We start from the raw sequence: 21,228 nt of genomic DNA on the forward strand, positions 1-21,228 counted from the left end.
AATCATTTAACATTAGAATACCTATTAATATCACTCATCATATTAACAGATTAAAACAGAAAACTCATGATCATCTCAGTAACTACAGAAAATGGAATCTGATAAAATTCAATACAAATTCAGACAAAACTTCTTATGAGAATTTCCTTGGGCAGATAAATAGTGTATGCTAAAAACTAAATCAGACATTATGCTAAATAAAGAAGTATTAGAAACATTCCTCTGAAGATCAACCATGAGCCAAAATGTCTATTATCATTATTTCTATAAATTGCTTCACTGTAGGTCCTTAAGTAGTATTAGTAAGATAAGACACAAACACAACAAAATAAGGACTGGAATGGAAGTAATAAAAACATTATTATTTGTACAGGATGTGACTGTCTATATAGAAAACCCACCTAAAACACCTACAAGTAACATGGTGACTGGCTATAAGTAAATAAACAGAAAAATGATCAGGATAAAAATCATATAAAATTAAATCAAACAGTCTAATTATCTAAAACACACAAAAAACCTTAAACAGTATCTACAAATATACTGAACAACAAAAAAAAATATATAAGACTTGTCTGAAACTTCATTCAAAATACCAAAAAGGGCTTTTGTACAACATCAAAAGGTAATTATAAAACATTCATGGATGGAGAAATACCTACAGTCTTGACATTCCTGAAAAAAGAAACATAAGGTAGCAGGATTTGTCCAATCAAATATAAAGATTCATGACAAAACTGCACTGCACTTTTTTTTAAGTAGCACAGCAGAACACTGGGGAAAGGACAGACTAGTTAATGAATGGTACAAAGTCTAGTAGTTTTCCTTAAGAAAGATAAAAAAAAGTTTCCAGAAAATTAGGGGCTTAAAGATAAAATGCTAAACTTTAAAATGCGTTTGAAGAAAATGTATTTCAGGGGCTGGCACTGTGGTGTAGCAGGCAAAACCACTGCCTGCAGTGCCAGCATCCCACATGGGCGCTGGTTCAAGTTCCAGCTGCTCCACTTCCGATCCAGCTTTCTGCTATGGCCTGGGAAAGCAGTGGAAAATGGCCCAAGTGCTTGGGCCCCTGTACCCACGTGGGAACACCCAGAGGAAGCTCCTGGCTCCTGGCTCCGGATGGGCGCAGCTCCGGCCATTGTGGCCAACTGGGGAGTGAACCAGCAGATGGAAGACCTCTCTCTCTCTCTGCCTCTCCTCTCTTTGTGTAACTCTGATTTTCAAATAAATAATAAATAAATAATTTTTTAAAAAAAATGTATTCAAACACAAAGAACACTATTTATAAAAGAATATATTGATAAGTTCACAAAATCTGAATTTCTGAATTACTAGAAAAGGTAAAAATTTTTAGTAATAATAGCAAAAGGTAGGGAAGTGTGGAAGAACTACATATCTCATACATAGCAGGCAGACAGAACTATCTGGAAAGCATTTTGGAAGTTCCCTATTAAGTTAAACATATACTTATTCCATCACCACAATTCTACTCCAGTATTTGCCCAAAAGATATAAAAATATATACCCACAAAAAGAATTTTATAAGAATGTTTATTGCAACTTTATTCAGAACATTCCTAAATTGTAAATAATCCAAATGTCCATCATCAGAATAAACAAATTATAGTATGCCCATACAATGAAATACTACTCAGCAATTAAAAAGGGAATGAAGTTCAAAACCACAACAAGATATACTTCATGTCCAGTGGCATAACCAAAAGATAGATAACAAGTGTCAGCAAAGACATGGAGAACTTGGAATTCTCATATATTGCTAATTGGAATTTAAAATGACAGTATCACTAGGAAAGGGGTTGGTGTTTCCTAAAAATATTAACCATAGTGACCATTTAATTCAGCAATAACATTCCTAAGTATAAAACCAAAAGAAATGAAAAAATAGGGGCAGGCATTGTGGAGCAGAGTAAAGTTAAGCCAGAATTTTGGATGCCTTTACTACAAATTGGAGTGTTGTTTGAGTCCCATCTACTCTGTTTCCAATACAGCTCCCTGCTGATGAGCCTGGGAAGCAGCAAAATACCCCTGCCTCCCATATGGGTAACCTGGATGGAGTTCCTGCCATCTGGCTTCAACCTGGCCCCTAGTCCCAGCTGTTGCAGTCATATGAGGAGTGAACCAGCAATGGAAGATCTCTCTCTCTCTCTCTCTCTCTCTCTCTCTCTCTTTCTGCCTCTCTGCCTTTCAAGTAAATAAATAAATCAATTAAAAAATCAAATTGTACACTTACATGGGTAAATTTTATATGTAAATTGTATCTCAATAAAGCTGTTACCAAAAAAGGGAAGTAGAATTTCTCTGTTCATTAATGAAACCACAAAGACATCAAAAAGTCAAATAACAAACAGAAAGGAAAATCTCCAACATATGTAAGTAACAAGAGACTGTAATCAAATTATATAAGGAATTAATATAAATCAATAACAGAAAGACTACTGAATAGGAAACTAGGTCAAACACATATAAAATTCACAGAAAAAGAAATCTATCTCCAGGCCAGAGCTGTCACATAGAGGACAAAACTGCCATCTGTGGCAATGGCATCCCATATGGCTTTTTGAGTCCCAGCTGTTCCATTTCTGATCCAGCTCCCTGCAAATGTGCCTTGATAGCAGCAGAATACGGCCCAGGTGTCTGACCTCCCTGCACCCACATGAGAGACCCAGAAGCTCCTGGCTCCTGGATTCAGCATGGTTCAGGCCTTGGAGAGTGAACCAGATCTGCCTCTCACTCTTTCTCTCTCCCTTTCTAATACTGACTTTTTTTTTTTAAAGCTTGATTTATTTATTTAAAAGTCAGAGTTACACAGAGGGAGGAGAGGCAGAGAGAGAAGAGAGAGAAGAGAGAAGACAGAAGACAGAAGACAGAAGACAGAAGAGAGAAGAGAGAAGAGAGAGAGAGGTCCTCCATCCAATGGTCCACTCCCCAATTGGCTGCAATGACCAGAGCTGTGCTGATCCAAAGCCAGGAGCCAGGAGCCTCTTCCTGGTCTCCCATGCGGGTGCAGGGGCCCAAGGACTTGGGACATCTTCCACTGCTTTCCCAGGCCACAGCAGAGAGCTGGATCAGAAGTGGAGCAGCTGGGACCTGAACCGGTGCCAACAGGGATGCCAGTGCTTCAGGCCAGGGCGTTAACTCACTGCCAGCCCCACTAACACTGACCTTCAAAGGAATAAATAAATCTTAACATATATATATATATATGTATGTGTATATATATATAACTGGAAAATAAAAATATTTAAAGTTGTTCAACCCCATTCGTAATCAGGGAAATAGAAAATAAGACCTCATAAGTTATTATTTTTTTTAAGATTCATTTATTTATTTGAAAGGTAAAGTTACAGAGAAGCAAAAGCAGAGAGAGAGAGAGAGATCTTCCATCCACTGGTTCACTCTCCAAATGGCTGCAACGGCCATTACAAGCAAGGCCGATCCGAAGCCAGGAGCCAGGAGCTTTTCCCTGGTCTGCCATGTAGGTACAGGGGCCTAAGGACAACAATCTTCTGCTGCTTTCCCAGGTGCACTAACAGGGAGCTGGATCAGAGGTAGAGCAGCTGGGACTTGAACTAGTGCCCATATGGGATGCCAGAACTGCAGGCGGTGGCTTTTATGCACTATATCGTAGCACCAGCACACGTAAGTTACATTTTTACTTAATACAAATTGTTCAGTACCAGTATCATCTTTTCTTTTTTTTTAAGATTTCTTTTTTATTTATTTGAAAGAGTTACGGGAGGGCCCGGCACAGTGACTAACTTGGTTAATCCTCTGCCTGTAGCGCCGGCATCCCATATGGGCACCGGGTTCTAGTCCCAGTTGCTCCTCTTCCAGTCCAGCTCTCTGCTGTGGCCTGGGAGGGCAGGGGAGGATGGCCTAAGTGCTTGGGCCCTGCACCAGCATGGGCCGCAAGAAGCACCTGGCTCCTGGCTTTGGATCGGCGCAGTGCCAGCCATAGCGGCCATTTGGGAGGTGAACCAACAGAAGGAAGACCTTTCTCTCTGTCTCTCTCTCTGTGTCTGTAACTCTACCTGTCAAATAAATAAATAAAAAATCTTTAAAAAATTTATTAAAAAAAATTTTTTTTTTTTTTTTTTGGACAGGCAGAGTGGATAGTGAGAGAGAGAGAGACAGAGAGAAAGGTCTTCCTTTTTGCCATTGGTTCACCCTCCAATGGCCGCTGCGGCCGGCGCATCTCGCTGATCCGAAGCCAGGAGCCAGGTGCTTCTCCTGGTCTCCCATGCGGGTGCAGGGCCCAAGGACTTGGGCCATCCTCCACTGCCTTCCCGGGCCATAGCAGAGAGCTGGCCTGGAAGAGGGGCAACCGGGATAGAATCCGGTGCCCCAACCGGGACTAGAACCCAGTGTGCCGGCACCGCAAGGTGGAGGATTAGCCTGTTAAGCCACGGCGCCAGCCAAAAAAATTTATTAAAAAATTTATGAGTTACGAGGGGTCAGAGGAGAGGGAGAAATAGAGAGATCTTCCATCCACTAGCTCATGCCTCAAACAGCAGAAAGGGCTGAAGCAGGGCCAAGTTGAAGCCAGGAGCCAAGAGCTTCACCCAGGTCTGCCTAGTGAGTGCATGGGCATAAGGACTTGGGTCATCTACTACTGCTTTCCCAAGCACATTAGCAGTGAGCTGGATAGCAAGTAGAGCAGCTGGGACTTGAACTGGTGCACATATGGGATGCGGCATTGCATGTGGTAGGTTTACCTGCCACACAACAATGCTGTGCCATCCCCTCCCCCCACCTTTTTAAGCATTTATTTATTTATTTATTTGAAGGGAGCAGAGAGAAAGAGAGATCTTTATGTTCCATCTGCTGGTTCACTCTCCAAATGGCCAAAATGGCCAGGACTGGTCCAAGCCAAAGCCAGGAGCCTGGAGCTCTACCTGGGTCTCCAGTGTGGGAAGGGCCCAGTACTTGGACCAATATCCACGACTTCCCCAGGCACATCAGCAGAGAGCTGGAACAGCAGCGGCACAGGCAGGACATAAACCAGTGCTCCAACATGGAATGCCAGTGCTGCAGGCAGTGACTTGACTTACTGTGCCACAACACCAGTCCCCACTATAATCTTTTTTTAAAAATACATTTACTTGAGAGACAGAGAAATTAAGACAGAGAAATGGAGTTCCCATCTGCTGTTTCACACTCCAAATAACCAAACTGGCCAGAAGGGTAGGGCAAAGCTGGGAGACAGGACACAGAAACTCAATCCTATTCCCCCAGATGAGTAGCAAGAACCCACCTACTCGTGCCATCATCTCTGTCTCCTAGGTTCCATCTCAGAAAGAAGCTAAAATCAGGAGCCGAAGCTGAGAATCAAACCTAGGTATTCCAACGTGGGGGCACAGGTGTCCTAACCTAACAGCTAAGCCATACATCTACCCCACAAATTACGTTTCATACCAAATTTTAAAATCACAAATACTTAAAACTCATTTGGGGCTGGTACTTTGGCACAGTGGGTTAATTCTCCACCTGTGGCACAGGTATCCCAGATGGGCGCCAGTTCTACTCCCAGCTGCTCCTCTTCTGATCCAGCTCCTTGCTATTGCCTTAGAAAGCAGTGGAAGATAACCCAGGCACTTGGGCTCCTGCACTCACATGGAAGACCCAGAAGAAGCTCCTGGTTCCTCACTTTGGATCAGCCCAGCTCCGGCCACTGGAGCCATTTGGAGAGTGAACCAGAGGATGGAAGACCCCTCTCTCTGTCTCTCCCTCTCACTATCTGTAACTCTCTCAAATAAATAAATATTTTTTAAAACTCATGTAATAAATATCAATGGGATTTTTAGCCACTGCTGGTGGAAATATAAAAGATACAACCATTTTCAATCAATTTGATCTCATTTGATAAAACTCAGTATACATGACTTAAGACTCAGAAATTCTGGTCATAAATATATCCTCCAGAAATAAATTCTTTAACCAGATGACCACTGGAGAAATAAATGAATGGTTATACACAACATGGATAAATCTTTGAAATATAATGAATCTGAGAAACAAACAACAACAAAAAAGTATTGATACTCCCATCCCACAGAAAAAACTCAGCAATAAAAAAAAGAACAAACCATTGACATAAACTACATGGATGAATCCTCAGGGCTTAATGGTGAGTGTAAAAAGAGCCAATCCCCAAAGGTCACATACTGTATGATATCATTTATATAAACTTTTTTTTTTTTTGACAGGCAGAGTTAGACAGTGAGAGAGAGAGACAGAGAGAAAGGTCTTCCTTTTCCATTGGTTCACCCCCCAAATGGCCACCGCCTGCTGCGACCGGCACACTGCGCTGATCCGAAGCCAGGAGCCAGGTGCCTCTTCCTGGTCTCCCATGCAGGTGCGGGGCCCAAGCACTTGGGTCATCCTCCACTGTCTTCCCGGGCCGCAGCAGAGAGCTGGACTGGAAGAGGAGCAACCAGAACAGAATCCGGCGCCCCAACCGGGACTAGAACCAAGGATGCCGGTGCCACAGGCGGAGAATTATCCAAGTAAGCCGCGGCGCCGGCCCATTTATATAAACTCTTGAAGTGAAGCATTATACATAGAACTGAAAAAACAGATCAGCACTTGCCAGGAGTTAGGGAAGGGGATGGGGAGGAAGTGCCTGTGACAGCAGGATGCATGCTTGGGTGATGGACCTATTTTGTATCTTAACTATATTCATGTCAGTATCCTTGTTGTGAGTTTGTACTACAGTTTTGGAAGACATTATTACTGCAGAAACTGGGTAAATGGTACAAGGGTCTCTGTATTACTATTTTTTCCCAAATAAACCTTTAATTTAATGAGTACAAATTTCGTAAGTACAACTTTAGGAATATAGTGATTTTTCCCACCAAACCCACCCTCCCATCCCCACTCCCACCCAACCCCCTCCTCCCTCTCCCATTCCCATTCTCCATTTAGATTCATTTTCAATTAACTTTATACACAGAAGACCAACTCTATACTAAGTTTGCACACACACACAAAAGGAAAAACTATTTGAGAACAAGTTTTACAGTTAACTCTCATAATACAACTCATTGAGGACAAAGGTCCTGCATGGTAAGTAAGAGCACAGTGACTCCTATTGTTAATTTAACAATTAACAATCTTATGTATGACATCAATAATCACCCAAGGCTCTTGACATGAGCTGCAAAGGGTATGGAAGTCTTTTGAATGCACAATTTCTGTTAGTATTTACACAAGGCCCTAAGCAAAGTGGAAGTTTTCTCCTTCCTTCAGAGAAAAGCACATCCTTCTTTGATGGCTGCTTCTTTCCACTGGGATCTCACTCACAGAGATCCTTCATGTAGGACATTTTTTGCTGCAGTGTCTTGGCTTTCCATGCCTGAAATTCTCTCATGGGCTTTTCAGTCAGATCAGAATGCCTTAAGGGCTGTTCTGAGGTCAGAGTGCTATTTAAAGCAATTGTCATTCTAGGAGTCTGCTGTATGGACTGCTTTCCATGTTGGAACATTCTCTCCTTTAACTCTATTTATTATTATTGCCAAACACTTGATCTTATTTATATGATCCCTTTAACACTTAATCCTATCTATATGATCACTTTAACACTTAAGATGGCATTTTTACCACCCAGCTTAATGGGATTTGGGGGTCCCATGGCAAGTTTTTAAACAGTATCCTTAGAAGTATGAGGGAATTTTTGCAGAACTATGCAGTTTTACAGTTACAAACTATCTTCTCCCTCTCTTATTCACATATGATTAACTCTATGTTAAGAAAAGAATTCAACAAATAGTATGAAAAAGAAAAAAAAGTTTCTCAACAGTTGAGACAAGGGCTGTTCAAGTCATTGTTTCTCAAAGTGTCAATTTCACTGTCAATTTCACTTCTACAGATTTCCTTTTAGGTGCTCTGTTATCACATATCAGTGAGGACATATGATATTTGTCCCTTTAGGACTGCCTTATTTCACTAATGATGTTTTCCAGATATCTCCATTTTGCTGCAAATGATCAGGTTTCATTTTTTTTTTTTTTTACCACTTTGTAGTATTCCATAGTGTATATATCACATAGTTTCTTTATCCAGTCTTCGGTTGATGGACATTTAGGTTGATTCCATGTCTTAGCTAATGTGAATAGAGCTGAAATAAACATGGGGGTCAGAGAACTCCTTTATTTGCTAATTTCATTTCCCTTGGGTAAATTCCCATGAGTGGAATGGCTAGGTCATATGGCAGGGCTATAATCAGATTTCTGAGGTATCTCCATACTCTCTACCATAGTGGCTATATCAGTTTACATTCCCATGAACAGTGGATTAGGGTACCTTTTTCCCCACATCCTGGCCAGCATTTGTTGTTTGTTGATTTCTGCATGTAAGCCACTCTAACTGGGGTAGGTGAAACATCATTGTGGTTTTGATTTGAATTTCTAGTGATCCCAAACATTTTTCATGTGTCTACTGGCCATTTGGATTTCCTCTTCTGAAAAATGTTTGTTTAAGTCCTTTGCCCATTTCTTAACTGGGTTGTTTGTTTTGTTGTTGTGGAGTTTATTGAGCTTTCCTGAGTGTTTCTTTAGCCATACAGAAGCTTCACAATTTGGTGGAATCCTATTTGTCAATTTTGGCTTTTACTGCCTGTGCCTCTGGGGTTTTTTTCAAGAATTCTTTGCCTGTGCCAATGTCTTGCAGCGTTTCCCTAACATTCCCTAAAAATCTGATGGTATCAGGTCATAGATTTAGGTCTTTAATCCATTTTGAATGGATTTTTGTAAGGTGTAAGTTAGGTGTCCTACTTCATACTTCTGCATGTGGAAATCCAGTTTTCCCAGCACCATTTATTGAAGAGACTGTCCTTGCTCCAGGGATTGGTTTTAGCTCCTTGGCCAAATATAAGTTGGTTGTAGATGCTTGGGTTGATTTCTAGCATTCCCATTCTGTTCCATTGGTCTATCCATCTGTTTTTGTACAACTATCAGGCTGTTCTGATTATAACTGCCTTGTAGTATGTCTTGAGATCCAAAAGACTCCATGAAGAAACTACTGGAACTCATAGAAGAGTTTGGTAAAGTAGAAGGATATAAAATCAGTACACAAAAACCAACAGCTTTTGTATACATAGACAATGCCACAGCTAAGAAAGAACTTCTAAGATCAATCCCATTCACAATAGCTACAAAAAAAATCAGATACCTTGGAATAAATTTAACCAAGCATGTCGAAGATCTCTATGATGAGAATTAGAAAACATTAAAGAAAGTAATAGAAAAAGATAACAAAAAATGGAAAAATCATCCATGTTCATGGATTGGAAGAAACAGCGTCATCAAAAATGTCCATTCTTCCAAAAGCAATTTATAGATTCAATGTGATACCAATCAAAATAGCAAAGACATTCTTCTCAGATATAGAAAAAAATGATGTTGAATTTTTTTTTTTTTTTTTTTTTTTTTGGACAGGCAGAGCGGATAGTGAGAGAGAGACAGAGAGAAAGGTCTTCCTTTTTGCCATTGGTTCACCCTCCAATGGCCACTGTGGCAAGCACATCATGCTGATCCGAAGCCAGGAGCCAGGCGCCTCTCCTGGTCTCCCATGCGGGTGCAGGGCCCAAGCACTTGGGCCATCCTCTACTGTCTTCCCAGGCCATAACAGAGAGCTGGCCTGGAAGAGGGGCAACCGGGACAGAATCTGGTGCCCCGACTGGGACTAGAACCCGGTGTGCCTGCGCCGCAAGGCGGAGCATTAGCCTGTTAAGCCACAGCGCCGGCGATGCTGAAATTTATATGGAAACACAAAAGACCTCAAATAGCTACAGCAATCTTATACAACAAAAACAAAGCCACAGTCATGAGCACCCAGACTCAGGAGTCTCTGTTTGGCTGGTTGCTGGGCATAGACATGAGCTGGCACAGCTGTTATATATGTCCAAAGTGGTGCTTGTTATAAGCTTGTTATAGGATGTTGTTGCAGGTTGACTGGGGAGAGAGAAACATGCCCCCGCTTTGTGTTTTCTCCTCTAGTTTGGCAGGTACACTATTCTTCATGGGGCTCCAAGCCAGATTCTCTCTAGGCTCTTCCTGCAGCTTTTTCACCAGTGGCTTGAGCTACTGCAGTCTGGTCTCACCTCATTCTCCAACACTGGTGTTGAGGCTCTTGGCTGCTGGGGTCCTGAGTGTAGGTGCACTGTGTCCCTCTAATTTGTGTAGTTTCTTCTGTTGTTTGCCCTAACTCTTCCCTGATACGGCACTCTTCCCACTTTTTTAAACTATCTTCTCGTAGATTAGAGCAGTAAGCTCCCTCCCTGCTCTGCAATCCTAATCCAATCTCCTCTGTATTATTTTTTATAAATGGATGTATATTCATAATTATCTCAAAATGAATAGTTAAAAAAAACAGGAATGTAAATAAGATATCCATGGAGACTCACTGCAGGATGGTAAGAATCCTTATTTTTCTTGCTTCTATTTTTCTATATTTCCTAATTTCACATTATGAAAATCTTCACTATTTATAGGAAAGTCTTTTTCCTGTTTGAGGAAAAATACACTTCTTAATTCTTATTTCTTTTTTTTTTTAACTTTTATTTAATGAATATAAATTTCCAAAGTACAGTCTTAATTCTTATTTCTAATTAACACACTCAAAAATACTGAATCCTTAGCATTCATCTAACCTGAGTATGTATAAACACAACACCACAACTGGCTCAGATATGAAGGAAAATATGTAAAAGTGTATTTCTATTCATTATATGTTAATAGTTATATTCACATATATATTATTGACTACATACAGATCATAATTTTCAAAATTTTTTGAGTAAAAGTACTTTCCAGATAGCATCTTTTCATGTAACCATTTCAGAAGAAAACTAGTGACATACTTTAAATGTACACACAATTACAATTCTGGCCAATTTGAAACATACCTGCATATGGAGCCATTCCTAATAAGGTAGGCATGAGACCTCTGTAAAATCCAAGGAAACCACCTTCCTTTCAAGTGAAAGAAAATTTGAAGTGAGATTACACTATGTTCATTATGATAAACATCAAAGAACAAATGTACACATTATCATGAAATCAATATTCTGGAAACCACCCCCCAAAACACAAAGATACATTTTCATAATTATTATCAATATCAATAGTTATAACTAAGAGAATAATCACTTAGAAAAAATTTAAAATATTTTCCTAAATATAAAATGACATGTTATAAATGAGTAAAGTAAACATAATATATACCTTTGCATAAATTGTTTTGAATGCATGAATAATTCCTTTATAAGTGTGTTCTCCTTTCACCTGGAATGCTAGGCGTACTCTCACCATATCAAGAGGGTATGTACAGATAACTGCAGTCATACCTAAAAATAAAGTAGAAACTTAAATGTAAACAACACTTTGTCAAGGGCAAGCACTGTGGCATAGCAGGTTAAAGCGCTGCTTACACCACCAACATCCCATATGAGTGACAGTTCAAGTCCTGTCTGCTTTGCTGCTGATCCAGCTTCCTACTCATGTGCCTGGGAAAGCAGTGGAAGGTGGCCAAGTCCTTGTGCCCCTGCCACTCATATGGGAGATCTGGATGGCGCTCTAGGCTCCTGGCTCGGCTTGACTCAGCTCTAACTGTTGAGGCCATCTGGAGAATGAACCAAGAGATGGAAGATCACTTTCTTTCTCTATCTGTCCCTCATGTTGTCACTCTTTCAAATAAATAAATCTAAAGAAAGTTTTCTCAGAGAAAAAAGACAAATTTCCACAAGTAGAATTGTAAAAGCACTGTATGCTTTTCATATAGCCATATATTTAGACTATTCCTTACCATCCACTGTAAAATACTTTTTAAGTTGGGATATTAATGATTTCTTGTACAAGTATGACTAAGTACAGAAAGATAACAAATGTGTGGCGTGCTATGTAGTCAATGTCACACATATTACCTAAACCAAATTAAGTATTTCCATAGAAAATCAATGTCAGAGGGGCTGGCAATGTGGTAGAACAGGTTAAGCTGCTGCCTGCAACACTGAATACCACATGGGCACCAGTTTGAGTTCCAGCTACTCCATTTCTGATCCAGCTCCCTGCTAATGGCCTCCGAAAGCAGTAGAGGATGACCCAAGTCCTTGGGCCCCCAAACCCATCTTGGAGATCAGAATAAAGCTCCTGGGTTCAGCCTGGCCACTGCAACCACTTAGGGAATGAACCAACAGATAGTAGATCTCTCTCTGTCTCTCCTTCTCACCTTCTCTCTCTAACTCTTTCTAATAAATAAAATAAATCTGAAAAAAAATAAAATCAATGTCAGAAGCAAAATATACCTATTCCTCTTACCTGCCATAGATCCAGCCAGTAATCTGTGCACATGACCAGAAACTCCCAACTTTGTAGTAATTAACTAGAAACCGAAAACACTGAATTAAACAAGGTATTTTTTAAATGCTGCTCGTTCACTGTTTAATAATGATGACTAACTTCAAAAGGGTTGCTAGACTAGTAAAAAGCAACTTAATAAAGTTAATGAAATGAGCACAATTAATACAAATCTGGGTAGTATTGTATTACATCAGAACAAGGTCTTTCCTCTGTTGTCACCATTCTATTTTTTGTTCTTTTGCACAAGCAATCTAGCTTAGCGTTGTAAAATAGGAAATACATAATACTATATATTACTGACCACAAACCTGAAAGGTTGTGAGTGGGGATAGTAGGAGTAAGATGCTACTACAGGAATGCGACAAAGAAGTCTTGATATACTAATGGCATCAACTCTTAATGCCTAGCTTTAAAAGCTGTTCACACCCCTATCATTTAGGTTTCACTTTTTTTTTTTTTTTTACAGGCAGAGTGGACAGTGAGAGAGAGAGAGAGAGAGAAAGGTCTTCCTTTTGCCGTTGGTTCACCCTCCAATGGCCGCCGCGGTAGGTGCACTGCGGCCGGCGCACCGCGCTGATCCAATGGCAGGAGCCAGGTGCTTCTCCTGGTCTCCCATGGGGTGCAGGGCCCAAGTACTTGGGCCATCCTCCACTGCACTCCCTGGCCACAGCAGAGAGCTGGCCTGGAAGAGGGGCAACCGGGACAGGATCCAGTGCCCCGACCGGGACTAGAACCCGGTGTGTCGGCGCCGCTAGGCGGAGGATTAGCCTATTGAGCTGCGGCGCCGGCTAAGGTGTCACTCTTAAGACACCCTTTGAAACTTACAGTTCCTAGTTCTTGTGTTAAGATAATGTCGGAGGGGCGGGTGTTTTGGCACAGTGGGTTAAGCCCTGGCTTACAACACCTGCATACCACATGAGAGTACAGCTCTGAGATCGGGATACACTGCTTCTGACACAGCTTACTCAAACTACCCCTAGAAAGGCCACAGAAGATAGCCCAAGTAGTTGGCTTCTTGCCACCTGTGTGGGAGACCCAGGTGAAGCTGCTGGCTCCTAGCTTCAGCCTGGCTCAGCTCAAGCTGTTAAAAGGCATTTGGGGAGTGAACCAGCACATGAAGATCTTTCTCTCTCAATCTTCCTCTGTCACTCCCTCTGTTGGTCTCTCTCTATAAATTAAAAAAAAAAAAAAAAAAAAAAGAATCTTTAAAAAGAAAAAAGATAATGTTTGAGGGGATAAACTCTCTCAGGAACAGAAGGAAACTTAATCAATGAGTTGGTTAGAATAGCTATTATATTACTCCAAAATATACTTTTACAATATGATCTCACAATTTTATTTAATAAATAAAACAAAAGACACAATGTTCCTTTCCTAAAATTGAGAAACAAGGAGTATGTTAAAAAGCAGTTGAGGGGCCGGCGCCGCGGCTCAATAGGCTAATCCTCCGCCTAGTGGCGCCGGCACACCAGGTTCTAGTCCCGGTCAGGGCACCAGATTCTGTCCTGGTTGCCCCTCTTCCAGGCCAGCTCTCTGCTGTGACCCGGGAAGGCAGTGGAGGATGGCCCAAGTGCTTGGGCCCTGCACCCGCATGGGAGACCAGGAGAAAGCACCTGGCCACAGTGCGCCAGCCGCAGTGGCCATTGGAGGGTGAACCAAGGCTGGTGTAAAGCAGTTGAGGGGCTGTGGTGTAAAGACACTGCCTGAAGCACTGGCATCCCATATGGGTACCAGTTCAAGTCTCAGCTGCTCCACTTCCGATCCAGCTCTCTGCTACAGCCTTGAAAAGCAGTGGAGGATGGCCCAAGTCCTTTGGCCCCTGCACCCACGTGGGAGACCCAGAAGAAGTTACTGGCTTCAAATCGGCTCAGCTCTGGCCGGTGCAGCCATCTGGGGGAGTGAACCAGTACATGGAAGACCTCTCTTTCCCTCTCTACCTCTGCCTCTCTGTGACTCTGCTTTTCAAATAAATAAATAAATATTTTTTAAAAATAATAAAAGCAACTAAGGGGCCAGCACTGTGGCATGGCAGGTAAAGCTGCCACCTGTAGTGCCAGCATCCCAAATGGGCACCAGTTTGAGTCCCAGTTGCTCCACTTCCAATCCAGCTCTCTGCTGTGGCCTGGGAAAGCAGTAGAAGATGGTCAGAGTCCTTGGGCCCCTGCACCTGCATAAGAGATCCAAAGAAAGAAACTCCTGGCTCCTGGCTTTCTAATGACCCAACTCTGGCCATTGTGGTCATTTGGGGATGAACCAGTGGATGGAAGACCTCTCTCTCTGCCTCTCCTTCTGTTACTGTGTAACTCTGACTTTCAAATAAATAAATAAATCTTAAAAAAAAATTTATTTTATGGATTTATCTTTATCTTATTGAAAGATATTTTGGCTTTTTTTCCTAAGTGTGAACATAAAACATTTACTTATGAATGACTAACAATTTCGGAAAAAATAACTCCAAAACCCAAACTATACTAAAAATTTAAGCTCTTTCAAGTCTTACTCCTTAACAAAGCCATTACTTTATTCATTTATTCAAAGTATCTTTAAAGTTCAGAGGAGATGCCTGGTAAATCAGCATCATATTAAAAAAAAAAAAAAGAGAGAGAGAGAGACAGAAAGAGAAAAGTTCACCCACTGTTTTATAATGCTCAAATGCCATAAACTGGATTGCGCCATAGGGAAAGATTCGAATCATCATGGCACCATTTCCTTTATACAATCCCAGGAATCCTTCCTTTTGGGGAACAGCACGCAATGCAGAAAATACTCCTATTTTAAGAAAGATTTAAGAAGAAAAATACTATTAAGATGCAGAAAACTATCTAAATTCAAATTGTCCTTGCAATCACCAACAAAGATTACTATGCTATCATTCATGATATAATTTTGCCACAGAAATTACATAAATAGTAAATGTTCTATAATAAACTTACTTAAAAGATAACACACATCCAAATTATATAAGCATACCTCATATAAAAATATAAAACCTGGGGCCAGGGTGGCAGTGTAGTTTATGCTGCAGATTTCAACACTGGCATACCAAATTGGGGTGCCAGTTCAAGTCTGGCTGCTCTGCTTCTCATTTGCCTTCCTGCTAATGAACCTGGAAAAGCAGCAGAAAATGGCCCAAGTACTTGGTTGCTTTGCTCCTGATCCAGCTTCCTACTAATGCACCTGAGAGAACAGCAGAAGATGGTCCAAGTACTTGGGCCCCTGCTACCCACATGGGAGACTAGGATGGAGCTCCTGGCTCCTGGCTTCTGGCTTCTGTCTGGCCTAGCCCCAGACGTAGTGATCAATTGTGGAGTGAACCAGTAGATAAATCTCTTTCTAGGACCTCTGTCATGGTTCAGCAGGCTAAGCCACCACCTACAAGTGGCTGTCATCCCATATGCATGCTGATTCGAGTCCTCACTGCTCCATTTCCAACCCAGCTCCTTGCTAACACACCTGAAAAGCAGTAGAAGATGGACCAAGTGTTTGGGCCCCTGCCATCTATGTGGAATATCCAGATGGAGTTCTAGGCATCTGGCTTTAGCCTGGCCCACCTCAGCTGTTACAGCCATTGGGGAGTAAAGCAGCAGATGGAAGATCTCTTTCTCTCTCTTCCTCTGTGTTTCTCTCTCTCTCTCTCTCTGCAACTCTGCCTTTCAAGCAAATAAATCAATCTTCTTTAAAAACAAACAAACAAAAAAAAACCTCTGAGGCCAGCACTGTAGCAATGTAGGTTAAGCCTCTGTCTGCAGCACTACATACCACATGGGTGCCAGTTCAAGTCCTAGCTGCTCCACTTTAATCTAGTTCCTTGCTAAAGGCCAGGGAAAGCAAAAGAAGATGGTCCAGGAGCTTGGGCCCATGCACCCAAGTGGGAGACCGGGAAGAAGCTCCAAGCTCCTGACTTCAGCCTGGCTGAGCTCCAGCTATAGCAGCCATTGGTGGAGTAAACTAGTGAACAGAAGATCTCTCAGTCTCTGTCTCTCCCTCTCTCTGTAACTCTGCCTTCCGAATAAAACAAACAAACCTTAAAAAAAAAAAAAGAAATTCCTTCTCTGTCACTCTGCCTTTCAAAAAATAAACTTTTACTTATTAAAATATAGAACCTATAGCAGCAAGAACGGCTACAATACAGTCAATTTTATTTGTAATTACAATAAATTATAGTGAACTACAGTAACCTAAAAATAATAGTAACTGAAATACATTCTACTGTAAAAATGTTTAAATATATATTATATTTTTCAAAGTCCAGAAACTGCCTTGAAGATGATCAACTCTATCTGGAAAAATAAAGGTAGGTTTCTCAGACTGATCCAGCTCATGTGTGTTATTCATTTACATAAGAAAACTGTTAAACAAGTAAACAACTTTTCAATTGAATTTTTATTTATTTTCATTTTATTTGTAGGAGAGAGAGAGAGAGAAAGATAGAGATATTCCATCTACTAGTTCACTCCTCAAATACTCCCAACAGCCAGGGCTAGCCCAGGCTGAAGCCAGAAGCCCAGAATTACAAAGAGGTCTCTCACATGAGTAGCAGGGATCCAAGTACCTAAGGGATCATCTACTGTTTTCCAGGCATATATTGGCTTAAAGCTGGATCAGAAGCAGAGCCAGACTGGAACCAGGCACTCCTACGAAAGCAGATCCCAAACACTAGCCCCAAGACCATTTACTAAAACTATTTAAATGTGGGGCATTGACTAAAGTGCAGGTGGTTTATATGGTGTGGACAGTTTACAAGGAATATGTCATTCCTGAAGTCTTTTATGCTAACAGCTGATGGATCAAGGGTGGAGGCTTGATCTAATTATGACTCAATATAGGATCCTGGTGGAATGTTCCCTCAGAACATGATTCCCTTAAGATGGTTACTTATATAAACTGGGTCTTGCATCTCTCTCTGTTTTCTGGCTCACCATATTATCATTAATCTCACTCTCCACCACTGCCAGCCTCCACCAGATACCAGACTAACAATGACACCAATCTTTTTTTCTTTTAAGGATTTTTTTTTTTTTTTTTTGAAAGTCAGAGTTACAGGCCGGTGCCGTGGCTTAACAGGCTAATCCTCCGCCTTGCGGCGCCAGCACACCGGGTTCTAGTCCTGGTTGCCCCTCTTCCAGGCCAGCTCTCTGCTATGGCCCAGGAAGGCAGTGGAGGATGGCCCAAGTGCTTGGGCCCTGCACCCACATGGGAGACCAGGAGAAGCACCTGGCTCCTGGCTTCGGATCAGCATGATGCGCCGGCCACAGTGGCCATTGGAGGGTGAACCAATGGCAAAAAGGAAGACCTTTCTCTCTGTCTCTCTCTCACTATCCGCTCTGCCTGTCTAAAAAACTATAAAAGAAAGGAAGAAAGAAAGAAAGGAAGAAAGAAAGAAAGAAAGAAAGAAAGAAAGAAAGAAAGAAAGAAAGAAAGAAAGAAAGAAGGAAGGAAGGAAGGAAGGAAAGGAAGGAAGGAAGGAATGAAGGAAGGAAGGAAGGAAGTCAGAGTTACAGAGAGGGAGAGATATAGAGACCTCCCATCCACTGGTTCCCTCCCCAGATGGCCACAGTAGACAAGACTGGACCACGCCAAAACCAGGAGCCAGGAGCTTCATCCAGGTCTCCTAAGTAGAGTAACTCAATCTTAAACTGTGAACTTCTAAACTGTAAACCAAAATAAACCTTTTCCTTTCCAAAAGGTCCTCTGAAGTATTTTAGTTAAAGTAACGAAAAGTTGACTACTACATCACGCAATATAAAACTCAAGCATTATGGGGGCCGGCACTGTGTCACAGTGTTTAAGTTCCAGCCTGTAGTGCCACCATTCCCATATGGGTGCCAGTTTGAGTCCCAGCTGCTCCACTTCCTATCCAGCTCCCTGCTAATGCACCTGGGAAAGGAGTAGAAGATGGCCAAGTCCTTGGGCCCCTGCACCCACATGGGAGATCAGGAAGAATCTCCTGGCTTCAGATCAGCTCAGCTCTGGCCATTGCGGCCATTTGGGACGTGAATCATGCATGGAAGACCTCTCTATCTCTCTGTGTCTCTACCTCCAGTAGATTCTGCTTTAGTAGAATTTATTTTACGTCAGTCCATGTAAATACCTGCTTCTATAAAAACACTTTGGGATATATCTCTTCTTGGATATTAAGCATCTATTGTTTTTTTTTTTTTAAAGATTTATTTTATTTCTTTGCAAGACAGAGTTAGAGAAAGAGGTAGAGCCAGAGAGAGAGAGAAGTCTTCCATCCACTGATTCACTACCCAGATGACCACAACAGCCAGAGCTAAACTGATCCAAAGCTAGGAGCCAGGAACTTCTTCTGGGTCTCCCACATGGGTGCAGGGGCCCAAGGACTTGGGCCATCTTCTACTGCTTTCCCAGGCCACAGGAGAGAGCAGGATCAGAAGTGGAGCAGCCGAGGACTCGAACCAGCACCAATGTGGGACGCCGGTGCTGCAGTCTGGGGCTTTAACTCACTGAGCCACAGAGCCAGCCCCATCTATAGTTTTAATTGCTGAGAAGTACTCTTAATGATTCTTATATTTTAGAAATTTAATTGAGTCTAGTGACTTTCATATTTAAAGATTTATTTATTTAAAGGCAGAGTGACAGGAGAGAGAGAAGTTTCATCTACTAGTTCACTCCCCAAATGTCCACAGCAGCTAGGACTAGGCCAGGCCAAACTCAGGGACAAGGAAATCCATCAGGTCTCCAACTTAGGTAGCAGGGACCCATACTTAAACCATCATCTGCTTCCTTCTGGGGTGCACATTAGCAGGAAGCTGGATCTGAAGTGGAAGTGGAACTCGGTCTTAGGCACTCTGATATGGTATGTGGGTATGTATCCTAAACAGCAGCTTAACCTGCTGCACAACACCAGCCACTTATTGCATATTCAATCAACTCTTTACTTCAACAACTGGGAAGGGAGCAGCGTTGTAACCCACCAGGTTAAGTCACTGCTCATGACACCAGCATTCCAGTTTGAAGTACTAGTTTGACTCTAGCTGTTCTACTTACAATCTAGCTTCCTGCTATTGCACCTGGGAAGGCATCCAAAGATAGTTCAAGTACTTGGGCCTCTGCTATCCATGTGGGAGACCAGGATAGAATTCTTGGCTCCTGGCCGGCGCCGTGGCTCAACAGGCTAAGCCTCCGCCTTGTGGCGCCGGCACACCGGGTTCTAGTCCTGTTTGGGCGCCGTACTCTATCCCGGTTGCCCCTCTTCCAGGCCAGCTCTCTGCTATGGCCCAGGAAGGCAGTGGAGGATGGCCCAAGTGCTTGGGTCCTGCACCCCATGGGAGACCAGGAGAAGCACCTGGCTCCTGGCTTCGGATCAGCGCGATGCGCCGGCCGTAGCGGCCATTGGGGGGTGAACCAACGGCAAAAAGGAAGACCTTTCTCTCTGTCTCTCTCTCCCACTATCCACTCTGCCTGTCAAAAAAAAAAAAAAAAAAGAATTCTTGGCTCCTCACTTCAGCCTGACCCAGTTTTGGCTGTTGTAGCCATTTGGGAGTAAACTGGCAGATGGAAAACTCTCTCCCTGTCTCTCACTTTTTCCTCTTCTCACTGTCTCTCTGTAACTTTGCTTTCCAAATAAATAAATAAGTCATTAAAAAGAAGGAAAGATTAAAAAAAAAAAAAAAACAACCTGGGAAGGAAGCCTTTAGCAAAGTGTTAAATACTGAAAGTACTGATGTGTTGATGTTAAGTTTATATTCAGTAGTCCTCTTTTACTTGTGGTTTCACCTCCTGAGGTTTTATTGACCAGCAGTAAAGTGTGACATAAAATATTAAATGGAAAATTCCAAGAACCAGTGCTGTGTGGCGTAGAGGGTAAAGCTACCGCCTGCAAGGCTAGCATCCCATATGGGTGCTAGTTCAAGTCTTGGCTGCTTCACTTCCTATCAGCTTCCTGTGAATGCACCTGGGAAGACAGCAGAAGATGGTCCAAGTTCTTGGGCCCCTGCACTCACATGGGAGACCCAGAAGCTCTTGGCTCCTGGCTTTGGAGCGAGTGTTGTGGTACAGGCAGTTAACCCTCTCCTTGAGACGTCCATATGTTCCATGTCAGGGTGCCAGTTCCGGATCCAACTACTCTGTTTCTTATCCAGCTTCCTGCTGATGCATCCTGAGAGGCAGCAGATGATAGCTCAAGTTCTTAGATCCCTGCTGCCAACATGGGAAATTTGGATGGAGTTTCAGGTTCCTGGCTTTGGCCCAGCCCAGTCTTGGCTGTTGTAGGTACTAGGGGAACAAACCAGGGGATTGAAGATTCTCTTTCTCTTGCTCACTCTCGCTCTGCTTTTCAAGTATATAAAAGTAAATAAACTTAAAAATATATATATTCTAATACCTCCTCTTGCTATGAGAAAGCAAAGGTTGAGCCCTGTTTACAATTTTTTATTTATTTGAAAGGCAAAGTGACAGAGAGAGGGAGAGACAGAAAGAGAAAGAGTTCTCCCATCCTCTGGTTCACTCTCCAAATGACCTCAATGGCTGGGACTTGTCCAGGTGGAAGCCAGGAGCCCAAAACTCCATCTGGGTCTCCCATGTGGGTGGCAGGGGTCCAAGTACTTGGGCCAATATCCACTGCCTTCATAGGCATATAAGCAGAGAGCTGGACTGGAAGCAGAGCAGCACTCCAACATGAGATGGCAGCATTGCTAAGTGGTGGCCTAACCTGCTACACCACAACACCAGCCCTAACCACTGTTTAATTTGATAGGAAAGTGTTTAAAACTATTTAACAGTAACCAAATTTAGAACAGCAATTTCAACTGTTCATAGAAATAACTGGCAATGTTTTTTCTAAAGCCAAATATCTGGGCTCCTGATGCCCAAGAAGGAAACCCAGATG

General features: G+C 42.3%; 1 protein-coding gene across 2 annotated transcripts in view; it reads right to left on the bottom strand.

The window, feature by feature from the left end:
• The window catches only part of SLC25A16 (solute carrier family 25 member 16), a 62,254-nt gene that overhangs the window by 15,040 nt on the left and 25,986 nt on the right, over positions 1-21,228 (bottom strand). For both annotated transcript variants that reach the window (XM_062214800.1, XM_062214799.1), the window contains exons 3-6: positions 15,013-15,146; positions 12,336-12,399; positions 11,244-11,365; positions 10,925-10,991 (exon numbers count right to left, since the gene is read on the bottom strand). In XM_062214800.1, coding sequence (XP_062070784.1) covers positions 10,925-10,991; positions 11,244-11,365; positions 12,336-12,399; positions 15,013-15,075 — 316 coding nt within the window. In that variant the 5' untranslated portion in view covers positions 15,076-15,146. The remainder of the gene's footprint in view (positions 1-10,924; positions 10,992-11,243; positions 11,366-12,335; positions 12,400-15,012; positions 15,147-21,228) is intronic.

The sequence above is a fragment of the Lepus europaeus genome, chromosome 17 (assembly GCF_033115175.1).
Source record: "Lepus europaeus isolate LE1 chromosome 17, mLepTim1.pri, whole genome shotgun sequence".
Classification (NCBI taxonomy): Eukaryota; Metazoa; Chordata; class Mammalia; order Lagomorpha; family Leporidae; genus Lepus; species Lepus europaeus.